At 39.0% G+C, this 21733-nt stretch overlaps 3 protein-coding genes across 6 annotated transcripts in view; 2 read left to right on the forward strand and 1 right to left on the reverse strand.

Annotated features, from left to right (window-relative positions):
* Positions 1 to 290: 290 nt before the first annotated feature.
* Positions 291 to 2362, reverse strand: LOC139985767 (E3 ubiquitin-protein ligase RNF185). Of its 2 annotated transcripts, none has more exons than XM_072000491.1 (5): positions 2023 to 2362; positions 1193 to 1352; positions 966 to 1097; positions 718 to 887; positions 291 to 635 (listed from the first exon to the last, which is right to left on the reverse strand). In XM_072000491.1, exons 2-5 carry the CDS (start codon positions 1339 to 1341, stop codon positions 538 to 540), a joined length of 549 nt encoding a protein of 182 aa, XP_071856592.1. In that variant the 5' UTR covers positions 1342 to 1352; positions 2023 to 2362; the 3' UTR covers positions 291 to 537. The 2 variants fall into 2 exon arrangements, with proteins under 2 accessions (XP_071856592.1, XP_071856593.1); XM_072000492.1 differs by lacking the exon at positions 2023 to 2362 and adding an exon at positions 1533 to 1984.
* A 386-nt stretch (positions 2363 to 2748) lies between these two features.
* LOC139985757 (dynein axonemal intermediate chain 4) lies at positions 2749 to 5952 on the forward strand. Its single transcript, XM_072000472.1, has 4 exons — positions 2749 to 2986; positions 3082 to 3561; positions 3932 to 4325; positions 4408 to 5952. The coding sequence occupies exons 2-4, from the start codon at positions 3083 to 3085 to the stop codon at positions 5785 to 5787; spliced, it is 2253 nt and encodes a 750-aa protein (XP_071856573.1). The 5' UTR covers positions 2749 to 2986; position 3082; the 3' UTR covers positions 5788 to 5952.
* Positions 5953 to 6071: 119 nt separating this feature from the next.
* LOC139985758 (uncharacterized) overlaps positions 6072 to 21733 on the forward strand; it is an 88106-nt gene continuing 72444 nt past the window's right edge. For 2 of the 3 annotated variants that reach the window (XM_072000475.1, XM_072000473.1), the window contains exons 1-2: positions 6072 to 6900; positions 8446 to 8894. Coding sequence is in view for 2 of the 3 variants with exons in the window: in XM_072000473.1 (XP_071856574.1) it covers positions 8855 to 8894 (40 nt within the window). In the remaining variant the exon portion in view is untranslated. Of the gene's footprint in view, positions 6901 to 7146; positions 7697 to 8445; positions 8895 to 21733 lie in introns of those variants that run through there. The other variant, XM_072000474.1, reaches the window with a different exon arrangement.

Consider the following 21733-nt stretch of genomic DNA (forward strand, 5'->3'; position numbering starts at 1 on the left):
TATTACAGTATTATATATTATATAGCGATATATTTATTTTTATTTTGTTTAATTTGCGTTTGTTAATAATCTGTTTAAAAAACTATAGATTATATATACACTATTTATATTAATAATTAGTAAAAACCGCATAGGTCCACGTTGATATAATAAATGTAATCATTAGGTTTTTTTTCTTAAACCAATCGTAAATGTTTTGCATAGAGTAGATATATCTTACGTATCTAAAGGTGATATATACATAAATATCATAAGAATAAGTTTCGGAAATCCTAAAAACAAGAAAACTATCTGCTTGAATATACTTATGTACAAATAAAATACATGTGTATATACGTGTATACGCACAAATAAAAGTGTTATTATAGCTCTGACAAAATCCGTTTGTTTATTCAAGCAGGTATAGTTACTGTAGCGAGTAACAAACGATTACACAAACGAGGAAAGATCGATGTATTAATAAAAATGTAATGAATCAATTCAGCAAGTGGTGTAGGATTACAAGATATGGAGCAAGTAATATGGTTTAACAAAATGTTACGCCATCAAGAGCCAACAAACAAATATCAAAGCCACCCATAGAAATACTTTCGAAAGGAATTGTTCTTCTTCATACTGCGGTGTTCCTCTAGCAGCTATGTAAAAATACATATTTTAATTCAATCTTATTAGACAGTAATCATACACATAAGGTTAGTTTGTGAAGAACATTTTTACCTGCGGTTGGTCGTGTTTCCCCGAAGTTAAATGTAGATGTGAAAAATGCAAATGGAAATGTTCCAATACCAAATGACATGTAAGAACCTTCTCCAAACCCAAAACTAGAAAATCCAATATTATTTTCAGGTTCTGTTCTTTGTCCAGCAGGGCGTGGTGGAACATTATTCCTAAAACAATAAAATATAACATTAAATATGTTGTCAAATCGATCATATATAATTATAAGAAACAAAAATATAATATACCTTGGATCTTCTTGTTTTGTATCTCCACGTCCATATAATGGAATGACTTTATCCTTGCTGATCGCAGCTTTACAGACAGGACACATTTGTCGTGTTGGACGTGTCTCCAACCATTGATGCAGACAAGGCCAACTAAATATACAAATAAGTACATATATAAATGTATGATATGATATCTGTTACTACAAAGATATTGTAAATGTGTAATGTATTGACAATATCCTTACCAAAATAAATGACCACACATGCTGATAACAGCATTTTTTGCAGTATCAAGACATATATTGCATTCAAAAGTTCGATTATCCTTTTCTTTTTCTTCTGCAGTAGAATCCCATGGTTTGGATGGCCCTGCTTGTTCCCTTGTGGCACTCATATCGAAGAACTCTTAATGGAAATACAATTGATCTTAACAAGAGCTTACAAGATATCAAAACTCACAAGGTTGTTTATTTAAAATGCTTCCACATATAACTTAACAAGTAAAAGTGAAAATTGTATAACATTAATTTGTATTGATATACAACAATATAAAGATTTGAACAATGTATGTATATTTCTTATCACCTGACACTGACGACACTATCGCATGGAAAGAAAAACAATTTTACGAAATCACTGACATTTTGTATAAACGTAAATGTCAAAAACCTATCTTAAGAAATCAATGACATTCATTGAAAACGTAAAATATTAAAAATTATGCAGTTCGTATAAATATGAAATTTCCATTTATAATTATTTTAACATCGTATTTTTCTGAATTCACTGGTACTGTCTGACGTATTATGTATCCGTGTAATCGGAAGTCATATATCATATGTCCACGATAGAAACGCAAAAGTCAAGATACAAGGAAAATTAATTGTGTCTAGTATATTCCCTACAGAAAGCAATAAGCTGTCACATATGAAATGATACTTGTTGAAAATATTATTTGAATATTGAACGGCGATTAATGTTCACTAGGTGGTATTTGGCAACCAGAGATCGAAAGCCTGATCAAAATACTAATGGAGTTGTATCTGCCATTGCTGACACAATTCATGTCACTTACTTTAGTCTTTTGACTGTGGAGTCTTCGTCAGCGATATATTCTTCTGCAAACTTAACTCTGCTTCCAAAATGATCTGATATATCACGTTCACCGTAACCGCAATTGCGCAAGTGCTATCCAATAATTTTCATGATTTTTCACGAAGCGGATGTTCGAAACAACACGTAAGAGATTTATCAGCAATGCGTTTGTATTTATCTATGGTAATGTTATCGCTAACAATTGCCTGTACGAACGGCTTGCGTTTTATTATTTCCAACTGTAACTTCGATTACCGTTACAATTATTCTGCCGTAATCTTAATATGGTTATTTAAATCCACTACTTGATTAACGTCGTAACACAATCGCAAAATTTCCTTTTACCAACTGTACACTTGATACGATTCGATTAACTTCTGAGATACACTAAGAGAGCGCGCGATAGGTGCAATTTAAATGAAAAATATTACTACATAAATATATAATAATAAAAAACAATGTGTATTTATAATGAACATTTTTTCATTTTATATTAATTACTTAATTGATGATCCTAATGCCAATGCATCAAATGAAAAGAGATATAAATAAATTAATGAATTTAATCAGTCATTTAATCATACATTAATAATTTCCATAAATCACACGTAGAACAATAACAAATTACTCAAAATTCATGTATATTTATTAACATTGTATTGTACAATTAAAAGGTAACAATTTTTATAAACAGTCCAAAATATCGACAAAACTAAAATTGATTTCTATTATCACCATGGAATTGACTGTACGGTTCAATACGTTCTCCATTGTAACATAACGAAATGGTCTAATAACAAAGTAAAAGCATTCAACGTAAAAAATAAAAGGCGTAATTAATGAGACTGGTTCTCAGCATGATATAATGCCAAAGTATACATGGTTTAATTTTCAATACTTTATAATTATTCTATTTGCTTGTGGATAATCGACTACAGTTACAGGTATCAACGAAATGAAACCTTTTACCGAGTTTTAGTAAATGTATATACAGATATGTGATAGAAGGTATAACAACATGAAAACAATTATTTGTTAGAATGAAAGTAAACGAAGTAGGATCTCCACAAATTACCTCGAGGAATCAAAGCAGCAGATTCGAAAGCCCAATTTCGTCGAAGTTTAAGCTTAACGCAGCAGGAAAGACGCGTAAGATCGCGGGCAAAAACCTAACCTCAGTTATTTTACAACAACGTCAGGCACTCCGCGTGATAGAGGATGACGTTGATGTCACTCCAAAATTACTGAGCCATCCAACCTACAGTTCGCTTGACGAGAAACATATAACTGCATTCGAAACAATCGGATTATCCCAGACCGGCAGTGTCGGTACACTGTCCATCCTTTCCGGTTTAAGCATTGCAGTAAAAGAAAGTTCCTCTATGATCATCAGAACCTCCTCAGTTCCTTCCGGTTCGATGACAACGGATGATATTCTGTTTGAAAGTTTATTATCCACTCAAACAGATGATTTTGATGATGATGAAGATAAAGTTCCTCCTCAATTTTATCTACCTAGGTAATTTTGGATACGAGTATTATAATTAGATATTATAAAATTTTATATACGTAGTTTAAAAAGGTGTTTTAGAAACATTAAATAGCTAATTTATAATTTATAAAATAAGGTATTTTAAGAATTTTAAGGCTGTTATTAGGATTATGATACGTATTGACTCTTTGGGGACGTATCTATTATTTAAAGATGTTAATAAAAATATACATGAACATGTACATATATGACTTCTGCTTGTATAAATAAATTATACACATATCAGATCCACAAAGAATTAATATTAACGTTTTATTATAATTGATAATTGACATTTTATTATAATTTCACATTAATGAATAGAAATTACATCCTCGACATTTTTTGGCCTATTCAGCGAAGATCCAAATATTTTCTTAATTCGACCCGATACCGTGACGCTCACTTTGAGGGAAACGGAGACGTTCTTCATTTTCGATAAACAGCCTCGAACTGCAGATTTACTTACGCCAGATGGTATAGCGGTTAAAGAACAGAACGAGAATTACGAATATAAAACGATAGGACCTGGTTCGAATAGGAAATTGATAGAAACCGAAACCCAAACTATGCAAGTGCTTACGAAATCTCAAGGAACACACCTCAGCAGAAGGAGACGTAAAAATAAAGGCATGTTGGTGAATAATTGGGTGATGTACGACGCTTATGGCGCCCCTGAATTGATGATTGAAAAAAATGGTTTGCTCGTCGTGCATAGAAAGGAATCTTTGCAAGAAATGTTGCAACCAAAGGTTTGAATAGTTTTTAGTATCATAAAAGGCTTATTTTCTTTACAGACATACTAAACAATTAAGTTTAATTTTCTTTTCGTAGGCTTTGAAAGCTAAACTACCGAAATCAAAAATTTACGAGAAGAAGACTTCCGAGCAAGAGCAGATATATATATTCCAACATATCAATTTCCGGAATGCCGTACGAGTAATGGAGCGTATAATATCGAACAACATTTTCATTCACGCTCAAAAGCGTTTCACCGGCCTGATTAAACAGGATCCATGTAGCCTTGATTTGGAGTTCACGTACAGTCCAGACCTCCTCTGGATTCACGATTCTGAAGAAAGTTCGGGGAGACCAGTATCTTCATTCCGCTGGAATTACGTTAACAGAAGCATTCTAGCCGTAGGATATGGGGCACGAGTTAATTCAGAAATTAAAAATGGCTTGGTGTTACTCTGGTCTGCGAAGAATCCTGGTGTACCGGCTCGTTATTACACTTTTGATAGTCCGGTGTCAGACCTCGATTGGAGTCGGGAACGGCCGAATTTACTTGCTATCGGTTACTACAACGGCGAAATCAAGGTGATCGACGTAAGCAATCCAGATCTCAATGTCGTACGACGAAGCGAGAAAGCTACATTTTCGACTTCTCCGCACTGGCAAGTTCAGTGGTGGCCAGGTGACGAACAATACGAATACCAAGAACAAATTTATACGTGCAATCAGGACGGTTGCGTGTTTTGCTATCGATACGTCGAAGATTTCACTTCATCGATGATTATGAAGATTTATAGGATAGAGGGAACGTTGCCGGGTGTCACTAGGACTGTTCAGTGTAACTTTTACGATATATCAATCAGTCGAAGCCCTGGGGCATTGGCACTACGGAAGCATCCTACTTTAAGTACCATTTATTTCGTGGGTACGGACGAAGGTTGTATCTACAAATGCTCCACGAATTATTTATATCAACATATAGACAGTTTTCTAGCGCACGATGGACCAATTTACTCGATGATGTTCTCTCCATTCTGTTCAAAAATTTTCCTAACCTGTGGCGCCGACTGGTGCATTCGAATCTGGGCAGAAGGATTGACAGATCCACTGATTACTATGTCCACAACTATGGCATGCGTTCGATACGCAGCCTGGTCTCCCATCCATTCCACGATCATAGTAAGCATCGCCAATAACGAGATCTGTATATGGGATATCAGACGAAAGATATACAAACCTGCGTCGGTGACAACGTCACCCAACACCAACAGATTTATTATGGTTGATTTTACGGCAAATGGTAACCAACTCGTGGCGGCGGATGTGCAAGGTGTTATATATGTGTATAATCTTGAGGGAATGCCATTTCCGCCGTACAGTCAGGAACAGGTGCTGGTAGAGTCGATCGAGAGGGCTTTAATCACGAAACCGATACTCCTGAAGAATCTAAAGAAGCTCGGACCGCCATTTTCTCGATAAGAAAGTGAAATCGAATTAATCTGTTTTAAGCTAGTTATAATCTTACTCCTTTATCAATATCATATGAATCTCTTAGAAACCAAACTGACCGGAACTATTTCTTATCGATTTCTCAATTTTACATATTACATAGGTACAAGATTAAACTTCAATTCTTAAACGACATATGATTTGCTTCCGTAAATTTATTTATTGGGACAAAGATGGTATATACAATCTAGATTCGAAGGTAAATTTAAGAAAATAGTGTTTGCAGCATCGTCACGTTTCTTTGCTTTTTAATTAATGCAGTTGATCGATGTGGCTTCTGAACGGTTTGTATATCTAGATTGTCACGTGACATCGTCTCGTAAAACGAGGATTCGGATTACCGCAGTCTGATTTTCAATAACCTGTCGCGATACCACAATCCCTTGCTTATCCCATGGACCTTGACTGTTAGCCAGATCGTTGCAGGGGACATATATGACATTTTAAACTTCTTTATCGACCGTGCAGCCGGAGGCAAAATCCAGCACGTGGGGACCCCTTTCGGTCCCCCGAAGCGAAGCGTGCCCGAAGGGCCTTGCGTGATTCGCGCAAAGCATGGAAAGCAAAGCGACCATTTCGATTCAGGATGGAACTGCGGTGTGCCGGGGCCTACTCTGAGGCCTGGTAGGTAGGCAAGTCGGCACGGATGGCTGGCTGGCTTGCTTGGTGGAGTTGCAGGAGAGTGCCATGGTAGAGGGGCTTCCCTGGCTGCTGCCGCTTGCGGGCACGAACCGCGCTACCGCCGTCAGCAGGCAGTCTTATTACGCCCGCACTCAACTACGCGAACTAAGTACTCTTCTTAGGCCGGCCACACATCGAATAACAATCGCGTGGTCTAGCTTACGCGTGAATTCGGTCCATACATCAAACGGTGTTCGTTCTCCATTGAAAATCTCCGATATTTTCTATATCTCTTGGCGTATAACATTTTTTGTATGTTCGATTCAGCGGTTCGGTTCCAGCGACGACTCTCATTTTCGAATCGACGAAAATAATTTTAAAATCAGTTAGCAAATCGAGTCGGGAGGCGGCGAGAAACCCTCGAGTTCGATTAATCGGCGAGGACCTGCTGCCCGGTCAGAGGTAACTTTAGAACGTTTCTTTATTCGATTCGTTGTATCGATAAAACGTGTTTCTGCATGGAGGTATTCACCGAGTATTCTTTTTTTTTCATCCTTCCTTCTCGAAAGTGTAATTTTGGCATTTTATCGATACGCGTGTATACTATACTCTTGGTATAGTGTAATTCGATTGACATTCGTAAAGTTGCAATCTTTATTGAAATATATATACATATGTAATAGATAAAAGCATATAAATTTATTAATAAGAAAAATTTACTTGAATTTTAATAAAAAAATGAAATTTAATAAAATTCATGTTATGAATATAGAGCGCAGTTTAGAAATTTGAATGTTCCATCGGATAGAGTGACATTGTCTCCCCCCCCTCACCAAATTGACGAATCAAAATTCGACAGGCACGCTTGACCTGGAATGCCAGTTTTACGCGCAACGTACGAAGGAACGTGTGTGTCGTGAGTTTCGTGTGTAAATAGAAGAGGACAGACGCGTTCTATCCGCCGCCGTGGCTGTGGCGTCGATTAGTTTCATTTTCTTGGTAGTAGAAGCACGTCGCTGTTAACATTGACGGTCATTACGTTGTTTGTCGCGCGCCAAGAATTCGCGTTCGCGCATACCGAACTGTCACGATTACCGCGTGTCACGAATTCATCTTATATTTTGATCGTCCAGAATGTCGTCTTATTTAAGTCCGCAAAACCTACGTAGATAATCAACTGTGCTATGTCGTGAAAGGTGGCTCGATAATTCGAGGAAGATGAAAACATTGAATCGTGATAGATTCGACAAAAACAATGGTTAGTTTCAAGCCTCCGTGCAAACACATGCTTAATGATCACTTTCGCTGTATATCTAAATCGACTTTAACCCTTCAATTAGATCGCAATATAATATAGGACATTTTGTTAATTTCTATCCTTATCGATACAAAGTAACAAATTTCAAAATTTATCTTAAAATAAATCTATAATATTTTTCCTTTATTTTTTTTAGAAATTATACATTTATTTACACGATATCAATATTTTGTTAGTATTCACATTGAGGCGCTAATCAAGGCCCACTTTAAATAATAATTTACCAACCAATAATATCAGTAAACGAGTTACAGGTTATAGAGTTTTCCCTTATAACTCCATAATTATTTGTTATGATAATAAAATAATTTGTAAAAATTTGTATGTGAAAAAATATCAGTTTTCTTAATTATCTAATTTGTTATTCTTGTTCAAAGATATTTATTGATACTAGCAATTTGTGTCGTGAAACTTATAAAATTTCACTAATAACCTTACAATTAGTCGAATTATCTAAGAAGGCTCTAGCATAGTACGTTAGATTTCTGAATGAACGAATATCAGAAAAATATCACTAATAACTAATATCTATCTTTTCCATTATTACTACTTATATTATAGGATAAATAAAAAGCGGTACTCGTTGATACCTATGGAAATTGGAAGGTTAAACGTTACTAGTAGTCGATTAAGATTAATCGATATTGTTAATCGATATCATGGTTCTGATTCGTTGTCAACTGTGACAGGTCGCCGCGGCGAATCGAACGTGCATTATTTTGCTACTCTCGATCGTTGACGTGCACGGAGATGTGGTGGTCAGTGTGAAGACTGCTTAATAGCGAGGAACATGTGCAACCACGGAATAGTGGCGAAGCTGATGTTGCCGGGGCACGAGCTACACTGTGACCACTCTGTTCTCGACGAACCCTGACCGATTCCACCAGTTCGTTTCACCAGCTGACCGGGACTGAAAACACGCTGCGGTGAACGCGTACGTTTGAATATTCGTACGGTCGAATTCGTGAGACGCGCGCGTTCGGAGAAATCGGTAAAAGTGTCGCCTTGAGTTAACGCGTATGGTGTATAGACCGAGTTTCTTTAAGAAGAAGCGGTGTGTTCACAAAATTATACGTTTTCACGTACATTCGGTACGCTATGAACATCAACGTTCCTGGATGTAACGGGTGGTTCGCAAGTAAGTGTTCAAATATTTTTTTATGTTATGCTTGTAATCTTTCGCCGCCATTTTTTCTCGACCAACAGCAGCGCCTTTTTTGAATGCATTAAGTGTACATATACATATATCTGTAATCGGTGGATTTTCTTCTGAGGTAATATACGAATCGATTATATATAAATGTGATCAAAACGAACGAAAACTCGTAGTTCGTTCATCATATTTGATTAGCCTTTTCGAATAACGAACGACGGGTTGGACGAAAAGCAAACATTAGCGTTCGAGGCAGAGGGTGATGTAACTGGACACACGCAACTTGTCGCGACACGAACCATATATGTGCAGCAATTTACGTTTGATGCATTGTTTTGATAATTAAAGAAACCTAGCAACGTAATTTCATTTATCCGAATAGATCTTTTCTCTCTTAAAATCATTCTTTCTACTAGTCGTAAAGGTAACATATCTAATATGTTCGAGTTAAATAACAATAATGTTACTTAATCGAGATTTAAAAATCGCGCCATATTCCTGCGCACATCGGTTCAAAGGTTAGCATTGTACTTCGATCGCGGTTGTCTCAAGCGTTTAATTAAAACTTTTCTCTCCTGCTAACGAGTTTTTGTCACTTTAATATACGAAATTTATCTCCCTTACGTTCGCGCTCGTCTAATTCAATTGAGATTTCCAATTATACAATTTAGGGAACATTAACGAGAAAGACCTATCGTGGTTTACGAAAATATTTAAACATTTATTACAGAAAGCTTTCATGTAGTAGTTAAGCAGTATGATCACGATAGTCGTGATTCACTATATTATTAATGAAATTTCGAAATGTATATGTGTATACGTAAAAATTTTCTACGATAAGTGTTGAAATACTTTCATGAGGCATTGTGCACTACCTCGACATATGAAAATGTGGCACGTTCTTCGTCGTAAAATGTTTTCGTGCGCCTAATTTTGATCGCGGATCAGTCTCGACTAGAGCTTCGCAGATCGATCGTAATGTATATAATATACTTATTTTCTGTTGCTCACGTATCACCATCGTTTCCTACCCTCGTAAACATTTATCTGTAATGGGCCCCCGCCTATTGAACTAATCGTGACCATGCATCACGTTCCTCTATCTTCATCTAATTCTTCATCGTTCGATGCAACGGTGCAACCTGCATGCCGCGTAACCGCATTCTTTCTTGGCCGTTTCTGGATACCCTGGCCACGTGGATTTTCAAGCATATCTCTCTTTTTCCCTCTCCGCCCTGCCTGGATACAAATTTCAGCAGCGGAGGGGATCCATGTCTGGGGAAAGTTCTGGAGACTTTGGGTCACGCCATGTTGGTCATTTGGTCGAGTGTCGCTTGGTCGGGTGGATAAAGAGCGTGTTCTCAAAATCGATTTTCAGATTAATTTATGCGATTGGAAAGTGGATGCGAAAGATCATTTTTAATATTTTTTCTCTCTTTTGCTTTTGAAACAAACGAGATACAGTAGAATCTGTTAGAATTTTCCAATAAATACAACAGGTAGATATGCATATATCTATAACCGACAATGTATATAGATAAATTAGAGGGAAGATGAGTTAATCCGTCACTGGGATTGCAAATCTCTTGTATATTTACTTTTTCATTTAAACAGAAATTAATTTGTCTTTACTATCGTTTAATTTCGTGGTCACAAGATTCATAGGAACGTACTACATAAATTCAAGTTTTTTTATTTCGATATTTATTATGCTATATAGAAACCGTCAAGATAAATAATTGGTTATAGCGAACAGAATTTCTCGCGTTACTCGGCATCGATATATATTGAACGATGATAACGATTACTAACGATCTTCTTCTCGGGTTCACGGAATGGGAACTCCACGGAATTATTCATGAATATAATTCATTTCGTTATCGGATTTATCGTCTGCGGAGTGGGGAATTTCTTTCTTTTTTTATCTGACTGAAAGTGTGAAGAAACTCTTTTCGCCGGGCTTATTTAGCCGTTCCAGGTATCGGCGTCGACTACATGACACCGAACAGATGAAGAAAAACAAGATCTGAAGAAAATGCGTGGGTTTCGTTATCAACGTTGGTAATTTATGCACGCGCGACTAGTAGATTCCTGTTCTTAACGGAGTAATGTACCGAGTCATATATCATCTCCTGTACGCGATCGGAACTGAATAATCAATTAATAAGCAGAATAAATGATTGCTCCATCAGGAAACGGACGTACATAAATCTTGCTTGTCGCGTTCGAGATTATTGTTCTTAAAAATTAAAATTCCATCTTCTAAAAAATTCTACCTCTTACTCTTTCGATAGAATGCCTCGCGTCGTGTTACCCATTCCTTTTTCCTTCTTTCGCATGTTTCGCGTGTTACAGAAGGAAAATTAGTTTCTGTCAAGTTTAGAGCAATTACAACGATAGGAGATAATTATAGGTATAGGTATAACCGGATTACAACATCGTGAAGCAAGAAGAAAAAATAAGAAGAATTTGCCCGCTTACGTTATATTAGCTTTCCTTAAGCAAATACGTGTTTTCACAATATGTAGACAAATCGAATGATTTATATCCAATCACAGAGAAAAATTGTTTATTTATTTTAGGCAATTATAAGGAAAAGTTTTCTTCTATACCTTAAAAAAAGTCCAGTATCGAAACAATTAAGCAATCGGGCAATTTTCGTTAATACTTAACCCAGTATTAAATGAAGTCTACTGCTAGTTTTCATAGAATAATGTTTTGTTTATGATACAAAATTTATTGTGTTTTTTACAAGACGTAAAAACGTTATGGCAATATATAAGATTATCTAATTATAAAACTTAATTGATCACGAAGCTAAAGGGACGATACTTCAAAAAGTAATAAGATATTCAACATTTCGAAAATTTGTTCTTCGGTGAGAATCCTTCTGGCAGTTTTCTAGCGTAGGAGTGTAGAAGTGTAGGAGGGTTGTGGTTAATACAAAATCCATTTAATTTCCGTCAAGTGCTCGGAGCGACAGGTTACTGTTCACAGCTGGCGAAACTAACGAGCAAAAGTCGAACTGGATCGAAGGCCGCGATCATTTACATACAATTTGACGCGCAGCGTGGAACCCGCGATGGAATAAAAGGGAACAGGGTACAAGTTGAACAGAAAATAACCCACGGACGTAATATAGAAGCGATAATGCGCAGTCACGTTGTGAACTAAAGACGCGCCAGCTGAACCGTTGATCTGCTCGCGTGGGTGTAACGAGAGGTATAATGCGCGGAAAATTACCGTCAGGCTCTAGACCCCCGTCGAAATCACCACCTTGAGATACATACCGTCGATCCATTAAGTGTAGCTTCGCGAAAAAATCGCATTCTATATTATTGCCGGATGTTCTTGAAAATCTTTCAGCTAGTCGGATCTTATCGGAAGTAATGATAGACATTGTATTGTGTTATACGTCGTATCGGAAAGATTGGTTAAACAATTGCTGGAGAATGATTTCTTTATCGGCATAAAGACTCTGTATTTAATTTTTGAGTTATCCGTAGAAAGGTTGTACCGAACAAGCGGTTAAAAATTTCGCTTGCAGTAATTTTATACATTTTATATATGATAGATACACGAAGTTGATTTGTCGCGCGTTGATCAAATTTTAAAGAAACTGGAATCGTTAGAACCCTCAGGAATAGAAGTTGTAAAGCGTTTCCGTAAATAAAATTACGCCAGTTATATCGAACTATATTATCGTTCCAAAGTTTAGAATCCTTTGTGTAGAAAATAAAAGTTAGAAAGAAATTCAGGTTAAAATTTTGCTAGAAAATTTGGTCAATGTAAAGGACAATTTGGTCAATTGTTATTTATACCTGCATTAATTTCGAACTAATAATAAAATTGGTAAATCGGTCGAGATGTAGATATTTTGGAAATTTTCTCTTTATCTTACTCTTCGTACAATTAATTGACATCCAAAAAACTGTTTGAAACACCTTGTATACTAAAGAACGCTATCACCGAGCGAATTAGATAAAGTCTTTTAGTCCGGGTTGCAGATCTGGCGAACATGAAGATTCAACGGTGAACAAGAAAACGTAAGATAGGGTGTTTTTTTTCGGCAGGTCGAGTTACACGGGTTGATATTGAAATCTGGCGTGTAACGGAGCGCGAAGTTGAGGGGAACTCTGGTAAACACGGCCGATAATAAAGGAACTTGTTTAAATCCAGCGTGTACCGTAATAGACGAGATTAAGGCAGGGAAAAAGAAGAAAAGGAAGGCGGTGCACGCGTTACGTGAAAGCCGCAACGTCGGCTTATATCGTATAAATAAGACGATAACGCCGCGTTTCTCGCCACTACGTGCTAAAGATGTGCTAGATCGACGACCCGCGGACAACCCGTGGGCGTTCGAACGACCCCGATATCGCCGCTAACTTTTACCCTATTATCCTCGACAGGTATTCGGGCGTGTCTGTTTTAATCATTAAAAACTCACTAAAGAAAGGCCAATTTTTTGCCGATTAGAGAAACTTGATAATTATCTTCAAGTTGGATTTCATTGTTTGGAAATCTAAATTTCTCTATGTATCAATCTCTGCTACATTTTTCGATTATTTCAACTTTTCCTCAATGCGTAAAACTTTCATGTAACCATTATCTCAAATAGCATAGTATCAAAAATGTTGTACTTTGAAATATTAATTTCCACCTTAAGCTTTATTTATTAAATATATATTAGCATCTTACGAGTCGACCAACAGTTGGCATTAATTTCTGCGCACGTAATAAAACGTGTATAAAACGACTGTCGGTTGGATGTATTCGAGCGACGTAGGTGGCACGTTGGGAGCAATAACACGAGAAAACGCGAGAAGAGCTTTAGGAGAGGCAAGAAGTCGGCCAGCGCAAGAAAGGAGTCGTACGATAACGCTGCATACATCTTCGCGTCGTGTCAGGACGAGATGAACCGTGCGATTAAAGATAAATGAACACGCGGGCCTTGCCACTTATTCGATCTCTCTATACCACCGTTTAACCGTGCAATTTCTAATCCTGTAAAATAGCCGACTTAAACATTTGTTCAACATTTCAGAAACATTTAACGAATTACACGTAAAAATGACATATAACAGAGAAAGGAGGGAAATTAATGTCAGATTAGAAGATATAATTAAACAAATAATAGAAAATCCATGTAGTTGCGCACGCAGGATCATTGATCACTTTCAAGTGACCTTTTCCACGAACGAGTACAATCATCGATTTCTCGTTAGATCCGCGTAAGATTAACCAAAGGTACGAATACTTTAAATAGCAGAACCGAGGCTAAGAAAGTTCACGATTCATGCGGTGTTACGTTCTGTAATTATCGCGAGAGACAACTTTTGCGTATATCGATCCTTTACCCTGCATTTCCAAGATCGTAGATCGTTGGTCCATGATCCAAAAAAAAAAAAAAAAAAGAAAACAGGGAAGAAATGTAACGAAAGAGAATTTTCCCATGTACAGATTGTAAATCGATCCTCCAATAGATATTAAATCAACGAATAAATAAAAGGAAAAAAGGAGGAAACAAGAAGAAATACAGAAGAGGTATACGTGCTGTCAGCACGTAGAACAGAATTGATCGCGAGCTGGTTGCACACCGGAACAGGGAGTAAGACATTTTTAAGAGGCCAGTCAGCAGAAGCACTGCTTTACATACCCCTAAATTCCAGCGATGCGTGTACATACAAGCGAACATTTACGCGGAACAAGGTGCACGAGAAGTGAGATATTGTTTAAAAGTCGGCTGCCGAGTGTAGGTGGATGGTCGCCAGATAAAAGCAGTAAGTCATCAGCTGGGTCAGGATTTATGGGCGAGGTATTACCGGTGTTCACAGATCCAACGATACCGGCCACGAACTTTCACCGTACGGTTAGAGGACTCGCGAGTCGACAGTCGAGTTCAAAGTTCATGATACGACGACGACGACTACGAGGGGCAGGCAAGAGAACAGAATCTCTCTCACAGACGGAGACGTAGGCCTTGTGCTTGTCTCCTTGAAGTAAAACGAAATTCCCTTAACCGCAATGGACTAGAGATGATATCTGATTTTTCATCGCGACACCGAATAAGACGTTGTTAATGTAATAGACGGCCGTTTCGTTCGGCTTAGCGACGGGAATCTGGGACGTAGCGTAGCAGGATTCCGAGGATCAGATTGGAAACCCGTTTTAAGGATTCAGAAGTCGAGTCGTGACCGAGACATTAGCAAAATTACTTGGCTCTACCCGGGTTCGATTCCGGCTGCTGCCGCTATCTAGATAGCATTTCCGAGGGAAACCGAGGGGCTATCTTGCCTCTTAATTTCCAGTGTCCGCCACGTGTTATTTAATGTTACGGGACCGCTGATCCGGAGCTGAGAAGTGACGAATGGAAACACCGGATAATCGCGTCTCTCGCGTCTCGATGATATCAACCGTAGGACGACCATGCGGTGGAAATTATGATAATTCCACGAACGTTACGTCTCTTGGCGCTTTCTGCGTTACGAAAACTCTTCTCGTTAAAACCCTTTGAGAAGTTTGTGGTCTTGAAACCATAGATACAGAATTGGACGCGGAACGAACGAGGACGTAAGGGAGTTGAACGCGAAACAAACGAGGACGTAAGGGAGTTGAACGAAGTTCCGTGACTGGGGTATTAGGGAGATCGTTGAGGCTCACGCGCAAGGAGTTTAAAAGGGAGTCTAATCCCCGATGTAGAACGACTCGGGCAGGTCTACACGTTCTGGCTTCCCGTCCCTGCTATCTCAACTGGCGTGCGTCCTGTCTGCGTACTCGGCATTATTTCTTTGCTCGAGTCTCGCACCTTCTTATCGTGCTTCGTCGACTACTGGACTTTGAATCTGTAATACCAGACAGCGGAGGAAAGAAAGGGAAGAAGAAGATGGAAAGATCCAGTTGCAAATTTATTACAAACGAACTGTGCACGACGTCAAGACTGTCTAGAACGTTTTTAAAACGATGGAAGAAATGTCTGATTCGAGATGTTCGGGAAAATTAAATCTCCCGGGGATGCTAATAAACGCGAATCAGCGGGATTCGAACGATCTACCGGGTGATCGTCCAAGATTTTAAAATTCTTCGAAGACTAAAATCAAAGGGAATCGTATATTAGATCGATTAGAGTGCTTTTTGTCGTTTTTGTTCTTCGAAAAGAGGAGAACCGATGGTTTCAACATACTGATTAATCTTCAACGCGATGTAAATTGTTACTTATAATTATTATTATAATTCTTCGAAGACTAAAATCAAAGGGAATCGTACATTAGATCGATTAGAGTGCTTTTTGTCGTTTTTGTTCTTCGAAAAGAGGAGAACCGATGGTTTCAACATACTGATTAATCTTCAACGCGATGTAAATTGTTATTTATAATTATCTTCCATCTATCTGCCATACTAACTGAAATCTCTACTAGTTGGTCTTCAACACAATATTCATTGTTACTTAGGATCGTCTTCCATCTATATGGCAATTCATCTATTTCGTCATCTAATAGAAAATTCTATTGTCGGTCTTCGACACAATGTACATTGTTACTATGGTCTTCCATTTATGTGGTAATTCATTTATTTCGTAGTTGTTGAACTTTTCGTTTTTCTTATTAAAATATTCCTGCAGTGCCTGTGTAATCCGACTCTCAGTATCAACCACTCTTCCCGTTAGAAAGTTTTATGAAGATAAAGAAAAGATCAAGAAAAATCTTTTGTCTCACCCGTTCCCTGTTTCCTGTTTTATTACGCAATAATTTCGTAATCAAATTTTCAATAGCGTTTCGTTTCTCCAATAATATTGCACCACGTTTCTATATCTTGTATCTTGTCAATAAAAATATGAATTTTAATTATCGTAAAAATATAGTCTAAAAAATTTTCTAATGAAACATATAAGCAAATTGTATCGGCAGAACGTTCCAATCAACCCAATAACCTGATACGTATTTTATTTTGCGCATTAATATCAACAGCGGTAAATCGAAAATTTATTTATCATAAATAGTCTCGATTTTACAGCACCGAACCAGTCTGCAAGTAGATCTAGTTCACTCGGTAACACATATACAAGATCTGATCTGAAAGGCATAAAATTCCATTGATACAGAGTTACGGTTCAAGTTGAAGGATACTGGACGATGTAAACGCTAAATCGAACACAGCTTAGACGTTTTGTTTCGGATGGAACGGTTCAGCAATTAGTATTCAGTTTGCTCGGGACACCCAGTGTAAGCGAGTATATATAAGATACCGGCTTCTCCAAGTAAACTTGTTTATCAAGTTATACACGCGGCACCGCGGCTGGCGAACCGGAGAATCTCGCGGACGACCGGTGTAGGATGGGAGAAAGGCGATTCTATGATGCGTGTTTCTTATTCCTTTTCGCGTGCGATGGCAACTATGATTTCGAATTCGAGTCGCAGAACTTCATCGACGATGGAGGACGAGGATATATGGGAATATAAATCGATCGCGGTTAGTAAGCGACAAAATCGATACGATTTAGAAATGGCAGCTACCCGGTATAGGTCAGCCATTTACTTTAATGCCATCGATTTTCGGGCATTTACAGTTAGTAGGTTTTTTTGGCGACCGGCTTTCACCTTGACGTTCCCCATGGTCCGCCCGTTCTCTGAGTCACTCACGAAATTCTTGTCAGAGGTTCAATTTACGTTACGAGCTCTTACCGAGAAGTTATCAACATAATCATAAGATAAACGTCCCTCATAAAATTAAAAAACTCGCACTCCGCGCGCGGCCTCCCGCCGCATCTCTCTTTTTGCCCCGGTTCCACGCTACCTTTCAAATCCCTGGACCCCATCGGCTCGCCGTTGAAACACCAACTATATATATGAAAATCAAGCTTACCGAGGAAGATAAAACGACCAAGAGGATAATCGACGTTGCTCGATCGCGGATGAAAACCATGAAAGACCGCGCGCGATTTACGCTATGACGGTCCGCCGTCGTATACTTGTGACGAAGTGGAGAAGAAAATCGAACGAATTGGTAGCGACACGCCGCGTTAACGTCCATTTGACCCGCGTCTACCTTCGAACATCGTCGTTATAGCGTATAGAACCGAAGGACATCGGAGGTTACATCGAAATCACCCAAGGAATACTCTTCGGTGGTGGTTCTCTTCGCTCTTCGCGCCATCCACCGAGTTTCTTACTTTCATCCGGCTGGCGCGTGGAAAAAAAGTCGGTTCGAAGCGTGGAGAAGCAGAAGAAGAAGGGCGAGAGACGGGAAAAGAGTTGTAGAGAAGAGAGGCGGAGAGGAGAGGCGAGCAGAGGGCTACTAAAAGTCGACCGGTTGGGGAAATAAGAAGAAGAGGAGCCGAACCAGAGACGAGGCACACAAGGAGAAGAAGAACTCTCTCGCGAGGATCTCGAGTACCGACCGGGACGACCTTACGGAGTAGGACGACCGCGACAACGACAGAGACAAAGAGTCGAATGTTAATGAGGGAGATCGACCGGAGCTAAGGCCCCGGAGAACGAACCTACGAGGAATCATCCGCGGGGATCCGCTTCGTTTCGTCGCGCGCTCTTGCACCGCGGTCAGACCGTCGTTGCCAGATCTTGACTGGCGCCTTCTCCTCTTCTTTCGTATCGTTCATTTCAGAACGCGATCCCATTGCCTGACTCATGCGTGGCTTCTTGATTTTTGTTGCTAGCCTTGGTATCTTCGCCACGAGAAACGCTTTAGCTCTGCTCTCTGTTCGTAGAGGAAGAGGTGGTTGATGTTACGTAGGACGTAGGAGATCGTCGGTGTGTCTGTCTTGAAACGAACGAAATATTTATACTCTCGTTTGTATGTAATTGGGACACTTACGGAAAATGTAACTACAATTACAATTAATAGATAAGTATAATATAAAAGTTAATAACGCGATGATTAATAATTGGTAAAAGCAACGATTGAGAAACCTAATGGACATGGAGAAGAAATTTAATATCGTTACGTATAAGGATGAAGTGTTTGCTATAATCGAACGTACGAATTTTCTTTATAGTCGACAATTTTAAATCGGATAATAATTCTTAGCGATTTCAATAATTTCTTAATAGTCGTTCAAGTGCCATAATTAACTGTGTAAATTAATTATCAAGGAGCAATCGTTTATTTACGCTTAATATACAAACTAAAGGCATCAAATTATTTATACGATGACATAACGAGATTTATACGACGCTATTCACTGGAGGAATCGATCATAAACGACCAATTGATTTTCCACTTCCACTCGGCGCGTCGCTTGGCTTAAGTAGAATAAGACAACAAGGGTTAGACATCCGAGACCGTGCAGCATCTCGGTTTTTCAGTGTGCTTCCGAGTTCTCTCTCACAGTGGTCGGTGTGTATTGTCCGTGAAACTTGAACGTAGCCGAGGCAACGTTTTGTGTTCTTGCTTCGTGGTTGGTCCGCGTTTAGCACGTGTACTCCGTGGCGGAGAGTCCGTGGAGTTCGGTGGACAGAGAAAAGGAGGAAGGTGAGTGGAAGCAACAACGTCGTGGTTAGACGAAGCAGGGTGGACGAAGGGTGAGGTGATGGGGGTCGTGAATGCCGGCAGCATTCGTGATGACGTGAGCGTGACTCGCTTCCTCTTTCTCTCTTTCTGCTTTTTTTTCCAAACGAGAAAGCCTAAACGTACGCAACCTCCGGTCCATTGACACGTCCTTTCCGTTTCTTCCTTAGGGATCACGCGTGATTCAGTTTCAACGTACCTCATTTTTTTATTCTTTAATTTCTAAATGTCTCGCAACGACGAATTCATAAAAGCAATTTATCGAGTTAGTTGTTCTGTTCTTTAAAGATAAAATCGTGATAACTCTATACTTGAATATCGTTCGTCTCCAACAAAAATTCGTCAAGCTCCAGTTCACCAAAGTATCTTTGCTCAAACTTGGAGGAACAAAAATTTTCAATCGTCAAACTAACAATAGTCAGTTGATCAGCAGCCGAAATAAGGAGAATTCTTGAGATCGTGGTACCAGCGAATCAGTCTTTCGCAGCGATGCTTTTTCGCATGCAAATGCAGAGGCTGGTTGCGGGGGAGGAGAGAGAGAGAGAGAGTGTGTACTCTTCCCTTTCTTGAGCGCGCGAATCCGGTTCTTTGTTACGCGGACGAGGGCAGAGCTCTCTTCCTCGGTTTGATTGACTCGGTGTCCTCTGGCTGGTGGTCCTAATGAGATGCGACGCTCGAACTTGAAAATCCTGCCGACAATTAGCGAGATTGTTCTCCCCACTCTCCATCGAAGGAGCGGACGTTCGGCCAACGCGTTCTTCGATCGTCCTGTACTCGGCTTAATACCATATGCACACACGTGCCACGCGACCGTGCATTGACTCCGAAACGGCCTCTGATTCTAGAATATAATGCCTCCCCTTTCGTCCCGCCATTCTGCGGACGTGCTTCGAGGATGGCCACGTATCGCGGACAGAGAAACGCCCGATAGAATCTTCGTCGTTGCTCGACTCTTCGAACTTTCCACTCCAATATTTATTTCCCTCGTCTGTTCTACGAAGTAACCGTGGTTAGGACAGTTCTTCGGAGAAAACTTGACGACCAAAAAGAATTACAAATGCGTAGGGACTTTTGTCAGACCATTTCCGGGAAGGTGAAAGGGATGAAAGAGTGAGACGAAAATAAAATTATAGTTTAGTGTATGAAAAATAATTCCGTTACTTAAGAAGACCGTTACTTAAGAAATATTCTCAGATTTTTTCTCCTTAGTTTTCTTTTCTCGATATATACCGCTGACAGTAAGTAATAGGACACCTACTGATATTTAGTACGAATCAAATACTTCTCACTAAGAAATATTGAACGTAACGGATGCCCTAATATTTATGGCTGGCGACGTACATACATTGAGATTCACGTCGTCAGATAATCCACGGACCTGAGAAAATATCTACGAAAGAATTTACAACCCACTGAAAGTATAGTAAAACCAACGAGCCAATTGCCTGGATAAAATTCCTCTTACGGGCTTCTGACTTTTCCTTTTTTTCCATTCGTCGTTCGAATCTGCTCGTGCTCGTCCGATCAATTTATCCGCGTCGAGCTCGCTAAGCGATTTCAAGAGACGCGAATCGTTAATCAGCGATTTATGCAAAGAATATCGAGCCGCGAGTCGCGAATAAAAACCAGCCGAATAAATTATCGAATTTTGTAAAAGGTCGTAAGAAACTAAGTACTTTGTTCGCTGCTAAGCGTCGGTTAACAACTTTCGGCTTGCTATTTCTTTTACCGAAATAACTTTGTCGCAACGAATTATTGTTTCCTGGATAGAATCTCGCAACCCAATTCGTACCCTTGGCTAACTATGACACTGAACTATACTTCTGAGTACTAAAGATATTTACTAAGACATATTTAATATATCGTTCATCTTATTAGCGTCGTAGCAACGGTTGTTCACCTCGTTGTTCTTTTAAATCTATAATATACGTAGCTTCGTACATGAAACACCGAACGAAGTAAAATTTGTTCGAATTTTCCAATAAATGTAATCGTGTCCCATGATGGATGGTATTTACGATCGACAATATGTGTATACCTGTTGAGGCGTTCTAGAATCAACTCTGCAGGCTGGTCGATTACAAGATCACGCGTATCGAGAAACGAAGGCGAAGCCACCGGCATCAATCTCGAAGATTCCACCGGTTGATTATAGTACAGGCGAGTTTTCTCTTTGGCTAAACTTCCTGTCGCCATCTCCGTCGGTAGTAAGCCAGGCATACGTATTTTTATGGAAATGTCATGATCGTAGATTGGCGTACCGTACGTAAATGCCGTGCTTTTTCATGCATATATTTTACTGG

This window comes from Bombus fervidus, chromosome 3, assembly GCF_041682495.2.
Source record: "Bombus fervidus isolate BK054 chromosome 3, iyBomFerv1, whole genome shotgun sequence".
NCBI classification, from domain to species: domain Eukaryota; kingdom Metazoa; phylum Arthropoda; class Insecta; order Hymenoptera; family Apidae; genus Bombus; species Bombus fervidus.